The sequence below is a fragment of the Thamnophis sirtalis genome, unplaced genomic scaffold, assembly GCF_051295495.1.
Source record: "Thamnophis sirtalis isolate CommonGarterSnake01/CBP01778 unplaced genomic scaffold, rThaSir2_p1.2 scaffold_6, whole genome shotgun sequence".
Lineage (NCBI taxonomy): Eukaryota > Metazoa > Chordata > Lepidosauria > Squamata > Natricidae > Thamnophis > Thamnophis sirtalis.
The window spans coordinates 45,543,741-45,563,677 of record NW_028261386.1 but is presented as its reverse complement, the minus strand read 5'-3'; the positions used below and the strand labels follow the sequence as shown (position 1 = coordinate 45,563,677).

Below are 19,937 nucleotides of genomic sequence, written 5' to 3'. Positions count from 1 at the left end.
CTATCTTATGTTTTTGTTACTCTATAGCAGGGGTCCCCAAACTTGGCAACTTTAAGACTTGTGGACTTCAAATCCCCAAATTCCACAAGTCTTAAAGTTTCCAGGTTTGAAGACCTCTGCTCTATGGTGTGGTATTACTAAGCTCTCTTTGTTGCAAAAATCCTGATGTCCACTAAATGGGAGCAAAACGTTTTTCTGTATCTCTTAGCTGCCTTTGGATATTTACAATCTAGAACTAATTCCCTAATTTTCTGTATGATTCAGACATAGCATACTTTTTTCTTTAAAGGCACACCCTACCGTTCCAGTAAGGAGTTCAAAGAGAAGGGCACCCAAACTCCACCAATCGCAGGCCTCTGTTTCTTCAAAAACAACACCAACTTCTGAATGAAAGGTGAGCACAGTTAAAATTCAAACATCAAATACCCTTTCAAACTTACATTTTCAAGAAGGCTCAGGCCATAACAGAACATCTTTCTCCAATTAACTAGACATCGCTAGACATTGAAGTTTGACACAGCAATCAGGACTGTCAAATGTTTATCCTCTATCTAAACACAATACAACTGTTGAGTTCACGCATCATGCTAAACCATACATAGTTTGTGCTTAACATGTTGCATGAACCAACTATTGTGGTTTGTAAAACCTGTAGCCAATGATTATGGCTTTTTCAACCAACTGTTGTTACAAGAAGCCATAGCTAAGTATGATGCATGCTTCCAGTCACCATCAGCACTCTCACTTGGCTGGAGAAGCAATCTAACTGGCTGAATTAAAACAATTCCTAGTAATCCCAAAGAAAAATAAAACACAAAATAACAACATGCAAAATGACAAAACAAGTTCACAAGAGTGACAATAGAAATATCATAACAGGCACAGCAATTTCAGTCAAACCCACACAGGTTGGTATTTCTCATTCACTTTGGTGTATTCAGGGAAGGAATTCTGCCATTTCCATTCTGAAAGGACATACGTCTCCTCTTCATGTAGGAAACAGGAATCTGCTTCTAGAGCAATTGTCCCCACCCTGTTTACCCCAGGGCAAGGAATTATGCAAGCTGTTTTTCTGGGCATTTACATCTGGAGGTCTCTAGGTCAAAAAAGGCAGCCATACCTCCTATTTTAGTGAAAGGACAGGATTATAGAATTCACTGAGTAGCCTTGAGAAAGCAATTATCTCTCAGCAACGTAGCATGCAGTGGATTTAGCGCCATAATGAGAGCCTTTTATCTTTAAGTGCTGTTGTTTTTAGGGCGGGGTAGACTAGAAATTTTAAAAAAAACCATGGCTTTTGTAATGGATTTCTGGCAAATTTTGCCTGAAGTGGAATCAGAAAGAGATGAGGAATGGAATTTCTTTGCACATTGAACCTTTGGGTGCTGATACAGCACAGGAGATGTACTATAGAAGCTTCCATAATGAGGTTGAGCTTTCTCTATGATGCACCTATGACTGAAGGATGCAGGATAGGCTTTGCAAGCAACTCTATATTCTTAGTGTTTTTAGAGTTGCGAAGATTTAAAGGGTTTGGCAGGTCATGGGCATGCCAAAGTATATAACGATGGTATATAAAGGTGTATAAAGATGATATTCTACACTCCCAAGACCCAATGGTAACATAAATATACAATATTCCTTCTCTGATATTAGTTCTCAAACCAACAAATGTAGAACTTTTTATTCATTTAGATCTTATTAACAAGCCCTGACTATAATCAAAGTAGGAGGGTTGGACTAGAGCAGAGGGTTGGACTAGAAGACCTCCAAGATCCCTTCCAACTCTGTTATTCTATTATTCTTTTAAAGTAATGTATTGATTTAATAAAAAGCATTATGAAATGTTGAAGTTCAACTAAACCCACCTTTTTTGCTCAATACCCTGTTGCGGGGATTTCTGTCCATGGTAAGTCCTTATAGTTTATTGCATGTTGGATAAACCACTAGATTGTACCCACAGAATTAATTAAAATGCAAAACAATTTAACATTTGTTAATTTTGTAAAATTTCAGCCACTTGATTAAAATTTAAGTAATTTGTAAGTAATATTTAAGAAGTGATTTTTATAACGTTGAATGAAGTTAGTATAGGAAGCCAGTAATAAGAATATCTCTTGTCACCATGCAGAACACCTTCAAGGGCAAGGAAGCTTCTAAAAATGTTTCCACCACCCCCACCACCAAGACAGGTGTAATATAACATTGATTACTCACAAGTCACAATTTGCAAATCCATCTTAAGCCATGATTTTGCATATTTTCACCATATTTCATTAGGAATGTTAATATTAGGTAGGTCTAGGCAGCCTAATATTTTACTGCCGTTATGAGGAACATCTCTGAACTTGCAGTGATCGTACATCCAGATACATTCCATTATTTTAAAACTATTTTAAAAATTAGGAAGTTCTTGTTTACCTACGTTGCCCTGTGCATGTGTTAGTAACCATAAAGGCTAATGTCAAACTGCCTAATGTCTAAACACCTAATTAGATAACATTTTGCTTTTCTTTTTAAAGAATAAGTTCTTCTAAACAGCCATTTTGGTGTAGAGGTTAAAGGTGCGGGGCTATAAGCCAGGAGACCATGAATTCTAATATTGCCTTAGTGCTAAACTGGGCTGAATACCTTGTACCAGTTACTCTCTCTCAGTCCTAGAAAAGATGCAAGGCAAACCACTTCTGAAATCTTTTCAAGAAAATTGGAAGGACTTCTCCAGATATCTCCAGGGGTCAACACTGGCTTGAAGGTAGTCTCCCGCCTAAGATATTCTAGAATTCTGCTTTATCAAAATTCCTGAATATATATGTATTTCAAAAGCAGATGTATTCAATAAAATACCATTCAAATCTGTTTTGCTTGTGTTGTAATGTATGCAGGGAAAACACATTTAAATATAAGTGTTCTTACACTATTTATAGTACTACTGTATATCCTTTATTGGATTTTTAAAAAGCCTAATCACAATAAATTACAAGCCATTCAAACTTATACCATTTATATCATAGCCGACTAATCCTTTAAGTTAAGGATAATGTTGAAGGTTATGGTAGTTGATTATTCCCTTAGACAATTGTTGTTTTGATGTTTTGTGTTTTGTTTTGTTTGCTTTTTTAAAAAAATGTGAAGGCACCCAATATCATTTTGAAGTTGGATAGTCTAGACAACTGATTAATTCTCTCATATACAATCACATTCTATCTATCTATCAAGAGTAAATAATGATTAAAGGATTAGCATAGGATCTAGATTTAACTATTTTTCAATCATGATCTGACTAAGGTGAAGTCTTTTTCTCACACAGAGAGAACAAACATGTAAAAAGTTAAGGATACCCTGGTAATTTATATGAACACATCCATAAAATTTCTTGGCTATAACCTTTTTCCAAGATGTTTAATTTTTTAAAAAAATTCCAGCTATAGGTCATAGCACTAGAATTCTTTGGTGGTGTAGGTCCCATTCTAGTTTCCAAACCCAGCAAGGTTTGGCAGATGCTGCCACTGGTTGAAGACTAAGAATGCCATCTTAAATTCCTGGAGGAAAGAAAAGCCGGAACTGAACAAATAAGTTCAGTTAGAGTAAAATACAGAAGCAATTTAGCCAAAGTGCACACAATGTCTTTATGCTACTTGAAAAGAACTTCAGTTGCTTTTCCTTTTAAATCTGATTGTTTTTACAATAAGGAAACATATTTTCTTTAATCAAAAATAGTTGCTGAATTTAGTATGAAGGTTCTTTTTCCAAAAATGGTATCAATTTCTGTGAGAGATAATTGCCCCTTGCCCAGCTTTGGAATGGCAAGTCATAAAGAGAAATAGCACTTGATAAGGTAGGAATTCAGAAAGACATAATTAGTCCCCATAAATTGCAAATGTTGATGCCATCCATCATTGCCTCCCTTTTTTTTAACAGTGCTAGATGGATTATCTCCACTGTATAAAAAGGACCTTAATGAAATGTCCAGCACACCAATATCCTATAGTAGTAGAGACAGGGCATTCTAAAATGCCCTGGCTTTACTGTGAACTATTTCTACAGACCACTTATGTGAACACTACCACCATCACCTCCAGCCAAAGGATGCTTCCAATCAGGTAGAAGAGCTATATTGCCTTACAAAGTATAGGATATAACTAGGGAGGGCCCAAAAGCAGGATCAAATGCATCATTAGTTTAAAATCTTTATGCTCAGAAACTTAAGTCCAGGAAACTTAAGTTCTTTTGTCTCTTATCTAGTGCCAATTTGACTTGACAGCAGATCAGATTCTTGGGTAGAGGTAGCATAAAAATTTTAATATATTTTAATTTAAAGTTTATGTTCCAGTTCTTCAGCCAAAATTGTCTTCTGGTAGTCGTGGAAGCTGGCAAACCCTTGGCTGAGAATGGACACTATTCAGATTATCATCAATCACAAAAGTGGCATGTTGGCTACTTTGTCCCTATCTATTTGAATTCTCTGTGCTATGAAAACATAAGATGAGATACTTGTTTGGTAGAAAGTGTTGGAAAGGTTGACAAAGACTGAAGTATCCAGGAAGCCTTTTGTGACTAGAGAAATATCACTTTGCCATCTCTGCATTTGGGGATTTCCATTTTGTATTCCTTTGGATGTTTGGGGGTATTGTCTGATCCTGTGTCTGCTATGAGTTCCAAAGCCAACGTTACCATAGCATCCATTAAGTCAATTGTGAACAGGTTTGGAACTCCTGAGAAAAAGTACAGTAAGCAGTAAGCCCACCAGTTTGCCTCCAGTCAACCTTAAGCCCTCATGCTGCCTCCAAGTCTCTTAGAGGTTTTATGAACACAGTGTCACTGCCTTTAGAGAATCAACAGCCATGGGTGATTTTAGATCTTTCAGACCTATGGGGGTATGGTTGATTTTCCTGAATAATTGTAAAAAGTCTACTCTTTAAATGGTCTGGTGGATTTGGAGTTTGGATGCTGATCCTCTCCCTCAGCCAGGAAAAATTTTTCCTCTTCCCTTTGTGACTAGTCTGAAAGAAGGCATCTGAGTCCAGTGTGAAAGTTAGCTTGCTGGCAATTGGTACTGCTGAGGTAAATGGCGGAGAAAAATCGAGAAAAAACAAACAGCAATCACAATCTTTTTAGCCGGTGAGTGGGATGGAGATACCCACTTCAGAATACCATGGCGCCACTTATTGGAAAAAGCTTCAGATAAATTTTTCCTCTGCACTCTCCTTCGCTTGCATTTTCTCTGCAACATATTGATATAATAACCTTTGTATATCACATCAATAAAGCAACCTTTACTCTCAGTAATACATCATAGAGAGAAAAATAAGAAAACGATAGATTGCAAAATACATTTAAAGCCCAACAAGCTAATGTAATTCTGCATAGCGAAAACACTCTCCCCGTTCCAACCATCAAAAAGTTTTAATATTGCAATAAATCTTACCCAAATGCCAGTTCACAATAATGAAGCCATTTTACTCATATCAGCTAAGACATGTATAATAAAAAGTGGTAGCCTATAAGTGTCTGTGTGTGTGTGTGTGTGTGCACACATCAGAGGTGGTCTGCTCCCGGTTTGGCCTGGATCAAACAAACCAGTACTAGTGGCGGCGGAAGGCTCCGCCCGCGCACCCGGACAATTCTGCACATGTGCAGAAGTTTCTGCACGCACATGCACAGGAGCACACAGGAACCGGTAGTAAAAAAATTGGCAACCCACCACTGATGCACACATACACACACACATACGCACACACACACACAGCCAGTTTTGTGTAGTAGTTAAAGTACTGGCCCAGAACCCAAGAGACTGAGAGTTCTAGTCCCATTTTAAGTATGATAGCTTGCTGGGTAACTTTGGACCTGGCATTCCCTTTTAGTCCAACCCATTTCACAGAGTTGTTGTTCTGAGGAAAATAGGAAGAAGTACCCGTATTATATATGCTCATCATATTGACTTACATAAAGTTGGGATAAAAATCTAATGAATAAATAAAATATCAAGTCAGAAGAATAGACTGTGCTGCTCAATATTGTCCACTAACTCACAATACATCTTAAGCATTCCAAGCATGTATTTTTCCCAGCCATTCTAGAAATATCAGAAGCACAACTCCCAGAATATGCATTTAGCCACTGAACAATAATTCTTTCTTAACTAATTCTCAATCTTCTCCTTATGATATATATACCTGATGATATATCTACGGCATAATCAATTCCCCTTTACAAGAAAGTTTCACTGAGAAAAGGCTACATGCAAATGCGTAGCTCCACAAATCTATACAAAATACGTACCAACTCAAACAAATCTTTTATCACATCTAGAACAATCTCCCTGTTAATTTAGTTCCAGGATTTACATCTTCTCTAACTTTTTTTTGTAAGAAAAGATGGACACTTATGCATTAATATAAATTTTAAAACTAAGGAAAGCCATTCTTCTTCAGAATCCGATAACAAAAAATGGTTTCTGCCTGTCAATCTAACCTCTTTATTAAAATAATATTTCCATTGTAATATTTTTGTGGACAAGCATGTATATGTGCAAGAATACTAATACAAACAACACCTAAGTTTGTGCACTGCCAACTTTCTCCTCTTTTCTTCAAAACCAAAGTTATAACAACAGAGGCAACACATTTCATGCTATTGTGAATTCGTCATTGTCACAAAACTATCTGCAGTTTGAGATGTGAGAAAACTGTTCTGTCTCTAAAAAAGCCATTGAGTAATGTTTTTGTTTTGTTTCGCTCATGAGAATCAGATTGGATATTAAGATAAATTAACACAAGCTTTTACGGATCTCATTATTAGGATTTCCACTTTTTCTCTGTCTACAATCCTAATACTTTAGCTTACTTTACTGTCCTATCATATTAAAATTGTCATAAAGCATTTGTCACAACACTGTTTAAACTGTCTCAACAAACCATGTTTCTTAAAGCTTCTTTTTCTTTCTGAAATGGACAAAATATGTGGCACAAAAAAGCCATGGAAAGATACATGCTCAGCATTACAAGACAAGATAGAAAGATGGACATGCACATGGATTAGAGAACAAATGAAATTATATGATATCATCAAGAGAGTAAAACAATTGAAATGGAAATGGGCTGGTCACATGGCAAGAAGAACTCATGGCAGGTGGACCAAGGCAGTCATAGAATGGATTCCGCTTAATAAAAAGTGTCCATGAAAGAAGGATCGTGTCCACCACAACAAGACAGATCGATGACATCAGCACATGTTGCGGGCCCAATTGGCAAAAGAAAGCTCAGGACTATATTGATTGTGAACATTCAGAAGAGGCTTTCATCCTGCAGTTGATAGACAATGGCTAAAATGATGATGATGATGATTCTTTTTAACAGCTAGTTCTAACCATTACAGGGTTTATAGCTACCTCCATATTGGGTTTTCGTTAAAGAATCAGGGCAATATTTACACATTTCATTTAAAATAATATAAACTTTAAGAAAATGAAAAGGTTTTTTTTTCTTGTTAGCTACCTCCAAGACAAAGTTTAATGTTAAACTTTATCTAAGCCATCTACTAATAAAGAGTGGACACGTTTTTTAGTTCCATCAAGTATGGTAAACAATCACTCCTAGTCTCGCTTCTTTCCAAATTATATGGACAAGGAACTGATTTTCTCCCATACACACCCAATATGTACATAGAATGATGTTTAGATCTCATGGTCTAATGGGAGAGATTCTTTTGAGAATTATGGGTGTCACTGACAAGTATAGGCTGAACTTTACTCTTGTTATCTTGGAGATAACCACAAGGGGTATTCTGCTGATCATATTTTTTTCAAACTTTTTCAAACAAATTCATTTGCTTATTCATTGAGAACATAAAGTAGATTACAACTCTGCATTCACAACTGATCTTTGGGGACTCCAAGTATCACAAAAAGCTCCAATGCTTCACCAAGCTTCCTTATTCCTTATGATTATATTTTTATACAATGTCTTTTCCTCAGAAATATTCAAATGCACAAGCTGAAATAATGTGTGCTAATGAGACAGGCAAGGCTGTTGCTCAACAGCAACAAGTCCTAAATATTTTTATCAAAATGTTCTTCAAGAGCTTTCAGAAAGCCAGAGGCTGATATTAGCAAGATGGATCAGTTTATAAACATAAGGGGTGAAAAATCATCTGATCTAAAAAAAAACTATTCCACCATTCTGCATTTGTGGAAGCAAACTGCAGATATTCAAATTTTCTTCAGTCAAATGTCAGGGCCGGGAGGAGGGGGAAGTCAGCTAGAACTGGAGATGTTTGATAATGACATTGGAAGACTTATGGTTAATTCGTGCAATTGTTTTTGCAGGCAGATCTCAGGTATCATGCAATCTGAAATGATTACATTGGAGATCCTAATCTAATAGGATTAGGTTTAAAACCCTGGACCATTCTCCTAAGCTAAATGAATCAGAGTTGCATAACTGATATCTTCCAGATTTAGCTTCCCTGATCAATAGGACGGTATGGTGAAAGTTGTATTTTAAAACATTTATAGAGCACCAAGTAGCGTAATCTTTGAACAGATGACAGGGAATTAAATGGGTCAGAACAGTAAACTCTACATTGAATGAAATTGTTCTATTAATCAATTCATATATTCCTTATGCGATTCTTACATTCTGCAGTTTAAAAAGACATTATGGCTAATTTTTACACATTCTCTTTAATACCTACTTTATACTTTTCAGATTGTTTGTGAACTACCATGTATTACTTACATGATTTTCCTCATTTCAGTGGCAGTTATTCTTTAAAATCTAAGATCATAAATTTGGCAAGGGAAAAAAATGTCCATAACAGAAGGTGATCATTTGAATTTCAAACTGAATCTTTCTTGCTTTCTCCTCAATTAGACCAAAACATGTTGATTTAAAAGGTTTGTGTCTGTATGTTTCTTTTTTCAAACTTATTTTTAGACAGAATAATGGCCCCCCTGCTAGCTTGGCATTTGCTCAAAATTTTTGTCCCCGCAAATCAAATCTGTTGCTGGAATTTTTCCCTCTGCTTTCCCTACTCCCCCTCCTCTCCCTTTCAAAATACCAAGGCACATTAACCAAAAGATAAAAAGGTTGGTTGCTGATATTACAAAGCGCAGGGCAGGTGGTTAATGTTTTTTTTAGCACAAATATCTGATAAGATTCCCAGGGGACGCTAGAAGCAAAAGGGTGTTTCAACAGAAGTGAAACATTTGCATCATGACTTGGGGATAACCTTATTTTTAATCTTTACCCTAAGATTTGTCTAGTAATTAAAAAAAAGAAAATGTTTTTAATGACATGAACAGACATTGAGAAATCTGGACATCTAATGGGCTATGAAATATTATGAACTGGTAAGAAATTTGCTATTTAGGAAGCAAATCAGAGCATCTATCCATCTATAGTACTGACTCTAACTTTCAGAGAGCAGTATCTTTCCTCGCTCTACTTCAAGTAGTTGGGAATTAAAATGTCCATGTGCAAAAGATGTGCTTCCCAAATTTATATTTGTGATAGTGGTTATTCTTCTACAGTCTACAACCTCCAGTGGCATCCATCTCTTTAATTATTTGGGCCTAACTAGAGCTTCTGCCTCCTTTCTTTTCCCTCGTCCCCTTTGTGCATTGGATTATTAATGAAGAAAATGGCAGCCCCAATTGCACTTCATCCTTCCTGCTTTCTACTCCATATTTTGACCACTATTGCAAAGAATAAGAAGTAAGAGCCGCATGAGACTCCATGTTTTAACAATTGCCTTCTTAACGGATTCACCAACTGTATTTATACATTTCTTCTTAGACATTCTGCTTCATTGGAACAGGTGTGTTTTGTTTTTAGTATATTGTACAGACTTTTTATATTTATTATTATTAGGGATTTTAGTTATTATTATCATGTTTGTTTGTTGTTTTTTGTTTTATTTATTTATAGGCCGCCCTTTTCCCTGAGGGGACTCAGGGCGGCTTACAATCAAAAAGGAAGGGGAGTGTAGGACAATACGAAAAAAGAAATGTGCACAAAGTAAATTAGACAATAAAACTCAACATTCACTCAGCATTCGGGAGGGGTGAAATAAGATTATCCCCAGGCCTGGCGGGTTAGCCAGTTCTTGAGGGCTGTGCGGAAGGCCTGGACGGTGGTGAGGGTACGAATCTCCACGGGGAGATTGTTCCATAGTGTCGGAGCCGCAACAGAGAAGGCTCTCCTCCGAGTAGTCGCCAGTCGGCACTGACTGGCGGATGGAATACGGAGGAGGCCAACTCTATGCGATCTGATGGGACGCAGGGAGGTAATTGGCAGAAGGCGGTCTCTCAAATAGCCAGATCCACTACCATGGAGCGCTTTATAGGTGGTGAGTAGGACCTTGAAGTGCACCCGGAGACCAACAGGTAGCCAGTGCAGCTCACGGAGGATCGGTGTTATGTGGGCGAACCGTGGTGCGCCCACGATCACTCGCGCGGCCGCATTCTGGACTAGCTGTAGTCTTCGGATGCTCTTCAAGGGCAGCCCCATGTAGAGCACATTACAGTATTCCAGCCTAGAGATCACAAGGGCTCGAGTGACTGTTGTGAGGGCCTCCCGATTCAGGTAGGGCCGCAACTGGCGCACCAGGCGAACCTGGGCAAATGCCCCCCTGGTCACAGCTGAGAGATGGTGGTCAAAAGTTAGCTGTGAATCCAGGAGGACTCCCAAGTTGCGGGCCCTTTCTGAGGGGTTTAAATTTTGTCCCCCCAGCCTGAGTGATGGTATGGTGGTCAAATTTTTGGGAGGGAAACACAACAGCCACTCGGTCTTGTCTGGGTTGAGTATCAGCTTGTTTGCTCTCATCCAGTCTTTAACGGCTTCCAGTCCCCGGTTCATCACGTCCACCGCTTCATTGAGTTGGCACGGGGCGGACAGATACAACTGTGTATCGTCCGCATATTGGTGATATTTTATCCCGTGCCTTCGGATGATCTCGCCCAGCGGTTTCATGTAAATGTTAAATAGTAGGGGGGATAGGACCGACCCCTGCGGCACCCCATAAGTTAGGGGCCTCAGGGACGATCTCTGCCCCCCCACTAACACCGACTGCGACCTGTCCGAGAGATAGGAGGAGAACCACTGCAAGACAGTGCCGCCCACCCCTATCTCCCGCAGTCGTCGCAGAAGGATACCATGGTCGATGGTATCGAAAGCCGCTGAGAGGTCCAGGAGAACTAGGATGGAAGCATGGCCTCCATCATCATTCTCTGAATTCATGAATTCTGACCTTTCGGTTGGTAAGAGCATTATGTTTTGGAAATAGCATGACAGTCATTTATATTTTCAAACCATGTCTCACAGAACCTTTGGATTCTCCAAGAACTTGATTGGATTCTTTTGAGAGCCTAAGGACCCTTTTTCTTTTCATTTCATTCAAAGACAGACAATTTTCTATCACAAGAACATTGTCTCTTCATCAGGAATTCTGGGAACTTTTCTTTTAAACTAAAAGTTTCTGAAGCCTGGAAAAAACTGAATTGTATCACGTTAAAGTTTATGAAGTCACCTTCATTAGGAATCAAGGGAATAGCCTGATAAATAGTAATACTAAAAGACTCAGCAACTTGCACTGCTGAAAAAGCAGTTGAGTACAATTATAATTAATTATAACACAGCTTCTTCTTTATGTAGGGTTCTCTCATAATATAAGAAACTGCTAGGGGACTCTGTTTGTAGACAACAGTTAATGGTAGGTTGCCACCTACTGGCCAACTTTAAGAAATCTCCTTTGGTAAAAAGTTCCTTCAAAACCAAAGTAGACATTCTTGGGCAAATGTATGGTGGTGGTTGTGATGGAGGTTTTTTAATTCAAGCACTAGCTTTCAACTTCAGAGGTTTAATTCTTTCCAGACATCCTGTTCCATTTTTAATTGCTTCTACTATTATCACCAGGCAGAATTTCAGGAATACAGGTCTCAACATCTACTGGAGTGGCAATTTGCAAGTGGAAAATAGCAGGATCAGAAAAGATTAAGCAGGGTTCTTTTCAGATTCAAATCACCTTAAGAAGTTTCTCAGTAACACATGGCTCTATTCTGACAAGGGGAGAATTTGTTCTATTTGTCAGAAGATGATCTTCCAAAGGTGTGTTTTTAAGATATAAAAAGGTAACAGTAAAAGTTCCCCTCGCACATATGTGCTACTACAGGGGACGGTGCTCATCTCTGTTTCAAAGCCGAAGAGCCTGCACTGTCCGAAGACGTCTCTGTGGTCATGTGGCTGGCATGATTAAATGCCAAAGATGCATAGAGCAATGTTACCTTCCCACCAAAGGTGGTACCTATTTTTCTACTTGCATTTTTACATGCTTTCGAACGCCTGGGACAAGTAACGGGAGCTCACTCCATTATGTGGTGCTAGGAATTCAAACCGTCGAATTGCCAACCTTTCTGATCAGCAAGCTCAGCATCTTAGCCACTGAGTTGGCAACGACTAGCACATATGTGCAAAGGGAACCTTTACCTTTTAGGATACACAGTATATTTAAAATGAATTGGACTACAAGACTACATTAGTTTTCCCCTGCAATTAGAAAAACAACTTACTTTCATCAGAGTGTTCATATTTAAAAAAATAGGATTAGGGACATGATAAGACAGAGCATCTAAGCATTGTACTTCAACACATAGATTTTTTTTGTGGGGGGGGGCACACGACCATGAACAGCTAAGGAAAAAAAACCACTTTGCTCAGGTCTTGCCTGTCTTTTAAGACTTTTGTTGTATTAAAGCAAGATCTCATGCCTTCTATTTTTTTTCTGTCTCCAATAATCTTTGGCCAGGTGTTTTGAATGTTCTTAATATGACCATGTAGAGAATGACCTTCCCAAATTTGTCCACATCTGATATTGGAAGATATACCTTATATTGACACCGAGTGCCCATTTTAACTACATTCTACTTATCACCATTCATTTAGTGACTGTTCAAAGTTACGACAGTACTGAAAAAAGTGACTTATGACCATTTTCACACTTATGACATCCCCATGGTCACATGATCAAAATTTGGATCCTTGGCAACTGGTTCATATTCATGACGGTTGCAGTGTCCCAGGGTCACATGATCCCCTTTTGCGACCTTCTGACAAGCAAAGTCAATGAGGAAGCCAGATTCACTTAACAACTATGGCAAAACTTACTTAACAACTGTTGCTCTTAGCAACATAAATTTGGGGCTCAACTGTGGTCATAAATCGAGGACTACCTATACTGTATCTAAAAGGAAATAATCAAGTTGTGCTTTGTAAATGTCCAGTCTTTTTAAAAGATTCAAAAGATCTTTTCATTGAAAGATTCATTTAAAATCCTGAAAAATTACTGGTACTCTTCTGTCTTATCAAAAACAAAAGCAGAAGCAGTTGTTCTGAAGAGGGTTACAACTGGGTTGGTATATTTTGTGTTAATGTAACTAGGGGCAAGGTCTTTCCTAACAACCTTTCCATTCTGCATAGTCTTGACAACGATAAGAGAAGCATATAGATCTGGCCTCTTTTTGTATATCCAATCAATGTATCATGGAAAATTTTGTGTCTTTGCAAAACAATACTTGGTTCCAATAGAAATGTTCCTTGCTTGTTACAAATGAAAAATAACAGAAGCATCATTCTTTTTTTGGTGACCTTACAGGCTGCTTCACACTCTTCTCTCTCTCTCCCTCTCCCTCTCCCTCTCCCTCTCCCTCTCCCTCTCCCTCTCTCTCTCTCTCTCTCTCTCCCTCCCTCCCTCCCTCCCTCCCTCTCTCTCTCTCTCTCTCTTTTAGCAATAGCAGTTAGACTTATATACTGCTTCATAGGGCTTTCAGCCCTCTCTAAGCGGTTTACAGAGTCAGCATATTGCCCCCAACAACAATCCGGGTTCTCATTTTACCCACCTCGGAAGGATGGAAGGCTGAGTCAACCCAACTTGAAATTATCTGTCAGACCTGGATTCCTGCAAACACCATGGGAAGATCCAATACAATAGAGATCCTGATATAATCCAACCTTCCTCTAACTGACCTTCGGATGTGCTGAGGAATACTAGATTGGGGAAAGCTGAAGCAGAATCTCTCCCCAAATTTGATTATTGCAGCCCAGCATGATCATCCCAGCATGATCATTCTTACTGGTTTGCTACTTACATGATACCTGGATGCATAACTGCAATTAACTCCAGAAATTCTAAAATATGTCTATCTCTTCTTTAGTAAAACTTATCTTTTCCCATTCATATTTTGGATAATGGTTGTTTGGGAGGGGTAAAATATGCAGGGTGACAATATCATGACGTACATTTTCCATTCCTATCCATTTAACATAAGTAAATGAATATACATTTTCTTATTCCTATAACATACAGACAGGGTGGTTGATCAGGTAGCAGAAGCAAGCCAACCTTGGTTGATAACACCTAAAAAGGGTCTGGCTTGAGTAATACCTGGCGACTACCAAGAAATTGCTGGGCTATAGAAAACTAGCCTGAAAATTCAAAAAAGAATAGCAAATCCCTGCATTGGTGTCAGGAAAATAACATTTTATTTGTTTGATTTCTATAGCTTCCTATCTCAACAAGAATTATTATACTACTTTCCTTGTCAGGAATTCAAATAGTGGTTCTCTAACCTAGCACAGGATTCTATCTTTTAAAGAGGATCTACAGGAAGACATCACTATTAGACTAAAGCAGTAGAGACTAGCAATAGATACAGGATTGCATCTTACGCCACAACTATGAATAATCAGAGTAAATTTTATTAGTCTTCTCCCTTATTATTTCAAAGTCCATCAGGTGAAATATACAGATTTTCAAAGCTTTGGCTGATAGAACAGAGAAGCACATCTTGCTTAATAGCTCTTGATGCTACATCAGAGTGAGGACCTTGTGAGGCTCTAAATGTTTGTTGTGCTACTATACAATTCTCAGTATCCTCATCATAGATTTTGTGGGTGGCGGTGGAAGTTGTAATTCAACAACATCTGAAAGTCACAGGCTTTTCTCCCTATTCCACATCATTTTCACTTTGTCCAATATTGCATGTAGGACATTTATTGATTATGTCTTCTATATATAGCATGTGGTGAAATATTCCAAAATACATTAAAAAATAGGATTTGGTGTGAAATCTACTAAAACTAAATATGCAATAACATATTTGGCTTTCTTGTGACATACTGTTTATTTAGAAAGTGAAAGAGTATCTTCTCACCATTAATTTTAAGTTATATACTGGATGGATGAACAGACGGACGGACGGACAGATGGATGGATAGCTAGATAGAGTAAGGTGTATATCTATACACTGTAATGTTTAAAATAATGAATATTACTTAAAATAATAAATATTTCCCCACCATTGCCCACCTCCATCTCAAAAATAGCATTCCTCTAGAGATTAAATTTGTAGCAACATTATTTGGATTAAGGAAAGCAGTTAAAACTTGCCTGTTTCAACATTTCTCTAAGAGAGAAATTCATTTACATTCCTCCTCTGTCTGACTTCTTTAATTTATGGGATTTTAAGATTCTCAGAATCTTAATTGTTGCAGAATTGATTAATTTCTATTGGATATTTTTCATCTTAAACAAATTACCTAAATTAAGAATTTAGTGCCCTCCCTCACCCAGAAACATACACACTTCAGACAGAATATAGACTATTCCACAACTGGGCACTTGTACCTCTCCCAGGAAAAAGCTCTATTCTCAGTAAAATCAGGGCTTTGATGACACCTTATGAAGAAAACTTTCTCTGCACAAAGAAAAATAGCTTTTCAGGTAGTTTTTTTTATAAAAAGACAGCTTTTTGTACTGAGGTACCTGTGTGAGATTATTCCAGCCTTCTACAATCTAAAACAATACAATGTAAAGAGACAGTTTAACAATCCTAATCAAAACTAGGACTTTGATACCACGGGGATGCCTCTATAATATCATCATAAATGTAAAAAAATATTTTAAGAAACAGCACTAGTCCTTTGAAGCCTAAATGATTTATAGTTATATTTTCTTTATCCTGAATTTGGTCCAGGCTAAACTGTTGCACCTCATTTCCTCTGAAAACTTTATAAGTGAAATCACTATATGTGATTTCATTCTTTTGAGTCAAAGCAAGTGGCAACATCTCAGTGGCCTTAACTAAACTCAAAAACAAGATAATTGGATCTAAATCATATTTGGACTGGGTGACCACAAAGGAATCATAGGGTTGTAGATTAAACTAGAAAGCTTTTTTTTAAAAAAAAAAAGATCAACCACTTTGGCCTTGTTACCAAGAAACATGAATATGTCCATATAGTCTCCAGGAATCACATTCAATCTGAGGGATACATTATCTATTTTTTCTTGTAATCTGTTTTGGTCGGACACTTTTATTTCATATAATCTTAATTCCTGTTACTAACATTAAAGCTAATCAAAATATGTTACTTATGCATCGCTTGCTGGGACACCCATGTTTTTGTCCACATTCAGTATTTATATCCATAGTAGATTTATAGCTACAGTTAGATTAAAATTTACTGAATTGTTTTCCTGGGGAAGATACCATAATATGTACATGCAAAGGAAAACCTGTTCAAAATGTGATTCAAGAACTCTCTATATTTAAGCAGATTTCATAAATCTTTAGACATATCTATTGCATATAACTTTATTCATTTATTTTTTCAAATTAAAACTTTGATAGTGAATTCTTTTAAACCAGTGTTTCGTAACCTTAGCAACTTTAAGAAGTTAACACTACAATTCTCAGAATTACCCTGCTAGCATGGCTGGCTGGAGAATTCAGAGTTAGGAAGGGACCTTGGAGATCTTGAAGTCCAACCCCCTGCCCAAGCAGGAAACCCTACACTATTTCAGACAAATAGTTGTCCAATGTTTTCTTTAAAATCATCAGTGTTGGAGCACCCACAACTTCTGGAGGGAACTCATTTCACTGATTAATTGCTCTGTCAGGAAATTTCTCCTTAGTTCTAGATTGGTTCTCTCCTTATTAGTTTCCATCCACTGTTTCTTGTCCTGCTTTAGGTGCTTTGGAGAATAGATTGACTCCCTCTTCATGCTACTCCTAGTCCTTCTTTTCATTAAAGTAGACATACCCAATTCCTGCAACTGTTTTTCATATGTTTAGAATATCATATTCCAAAATAGCATGCATGCATGCATGCATGCATACACACACACACACACACACACACACACACATACACACACAGTGTGTATGTATATATATATATAAAATAAAGGTGTTAGCAGATGCTGAATAGTTTATATTCCCAAGAACAGAGAACGGATAGAATGGGATGAAAGTTCCGTGAGAAAATGAAAGCTGCTAATCTGTTTTCCAAGTGAAACATTTGAGGTGATTGCTCTAACCTGGGGCACAGTACATTCTCTCTATGGCATCGTTGTCACAGGAATCTTCAACCTCACTCCACCTGCTAAAATACGTTAGCTGAATGTGTCCTAAAAACAAAACGACAGGAGAAATCAAAACATTTTTCCCTTCCATTTTATGCAGAAGTGAACTGTAATTACTCCTTTTGTAGCTAAAAACAGTATCATTAAGAATAATGGCATCATTAAGTACTAGAAGCTATTACTGGGGGTGAATTTGCTGCACTGATAATGAAGCTCTAGACAGGAAATGAAGATACTAATTACAAGATAAAACGCCTTCTCAGTTAATTGGGAGCAACAGCGAATAAAAAGAAATGCATTTGCAAAAGTTCCTGACCTCGATCATTCAATAAGATGTTGTTTGGGTTCAAATCACGGCACACAATTCCTTCTCGATGCAAAGAATCAAGGGCTACCACCATTTCAGCTGCCCATCTTTGAACACAGCCTTCAGGGAGGTAAAATCTGGAGGTTAGTGCTAATCTCTCATCCAAGTCCTGGAATAAATAATGTATTTCATTCTCTCCTCTGCTCCTCACATCCAACTTTTCGCTTTCTGCTTTGCGTGACAAAGAGGGGGCTGTTCCCTCTTTACAGTTTTCTTCAGGGTGATCAGAAAACAGCAACACAGCTTCACTGTCCACGTCTAAGCTGTCTTCCATGACAACCACTTGTGCACTGGCAACCATGGCATTGTCCTTTATGCTGAAGATATCTAATGATGACGATGTTGCTTCTCCGAGTTCTTGAAAGGCCACCCTATCCACAAAACCAACTGAGTCACTAGCAGTTGTAGGGAATGTCCTAGCTGTTTCCTGATTGTCTTTACATAGTCCTTGTGATTTTTCTTCCTTCAGATGCTCTATCTTTTGCTCAAGCACTCTGCTTTGTTCTGCACTGTTATTCAATTGCAAGACATCGGGGGCTTCCAAAAGTTTGCTTTCCAAAATGTCTCCATTCTGTTCCACCAGTTTTGTTGGTCTGTCCACTGGAGCTTCTTTCATTTGCTCTATAATGCCTGGCAGGTTGACCAAAAGGTCAGGTCTTCCTTCATCGATACTACCAACCTCATCAAAGGCTATGTCCTTAAATGATATCACAGGCACAGAGTCATTAGAACCCCTGCTGATAGTATCATGAGATGCAAAGCCTAATTTGTTTTCAATGACTTCAAGGCTCTCGTCCTGATTTAAGGTAGGAAAAAATGGCTTGAAAGATTCTGATTTTAAGTTATGAAGTTTATCTCCAAAATCAAGACCCAGAAGTTCACTGGTGCTATCTTTGCTATCAATTCTGAAAAGTTCCATGGGGCTGTTCTTGGATTTGTTTAATGATTCTGATATCATAGTAGGATTGGCAGTTTCTGGATCCACATCATCAGCAAACTCTTTTATTTCCTGACATGTGAATGCAGATTCCAGGTTCCCTGTAGCAACTTCACCTTCAGCTTGGAGGCCTCTTTGCTCTTTGGTAATGAGAACATTATCATCTGGTTTCAGGAGAGATTCCTCATCTAATGAACCAGGGTCAATTTTTTCTTGACTATATTCGTTGCATAATGTTAGATAACTTGTGGTACATTCCTCTTCTGAACTAGACCCGGAATCAATCCACTTAGGAGAACTTTCCTGCTCTTCTTCTTGGTTACTACTACCGTCTTGAGAACTTGGAGTAAGACTGGTCTGCAGTGGTAAAACCTTTAACACATTGTCCCCATTACTTCTTCTGGAGCCAAGGCTACTGCTGATGTCCTGAGGACTAGGACTTGCCTGATGCAAATGTATTTTGGTACAGCTAGATTTTCTGGATTTAGGGGCTTCAAAGCTTTCTTCAGGACTCCTGTTCAAGAATTTACTAATGTAAGACCAAAGTTTGCCTCCTGTAAGAAAAAACAAAGTAACCAAAGTTAATTGTATTTCATTAATGCCTAACTATGGCAGATGGTGAAAATATATGTAAGTATTAACATTAGTAGAAGGTGCTATCCACTCTTATCTTCTAACAGAATACAATTAGGTGATCAGATATTTCTGCATTTTTAGACCATCCATCCTTCAGCAGAATGATATTTAAACATTCTAAATGGTTTGCAATGAAAGTAACAAAAGAACCTGGGGGGCGGGGGGGGGGGGTAGTCATGAAATTACACAAACTATGCATTTTACATCTACCAAGTTGAAAAGTGTTCAGAATGCCCAAATTGAGATCTGAAAATCAAAGTTGAAAGATTATAGCATAATCTAGCCATGGTGGTTCCAGTGGTTATCATTTGGCCATACCAAAAGGGCTTGGGCAGCAGTTAGAAAATCTGTGCATCTAACATATATTATGCAGTTACAACCCCCTAAGTTGTTAAGAAGAACTCAACAAATATAAAGACCAACATCTGCTAAAGAATAGGCAGCTCTTATTTCACATTCTTGTTTATATAGTAATGACACAGTAATAGAAAATCAAGAAGTAAAATAATCTGAGGTTTTGGAATTAAAAAAAAAAACAAGGATCTGCCACATAACACCCCAGACGACTTAACAACTGTT

The 19,937-nt window shown here is 37.9% G+C and overlaps 1 protein-coding gene across 3 annotated transcripts in view; it reads right to left on the bottom strand.

Annotated features, from left to right (window-relative positions):
* Nucleotides 1-19,937, bottom strand: part of RPS6KC1 (ribosomal protein S6 kinase C1) — a 103,809-nt gene that overhangs the window by 10,650 nt on the left and 73,222 nt on the right. For all 3 annotated transcript variants that reach the window (XM_087717777.1, XM_014073642.2, XM_087717776.1), the window contains 3 exons: nt 17,735-19,276; nt 17,374-17,463; nt 301-383 (listed from right to left, as the gene is read on the bottom strand). In XM_087717777.1, the coding sequence (XP_087573903.1) occupies nt 301-383; nt 17,374-17,463; nt 17,735-19,276 (1,715 nt within the window). The remainder of the gene's footprint in view (nt 1-300; nt 384-17,373; nt 17,464-17,734; nt 19,277-19,937) is intronic.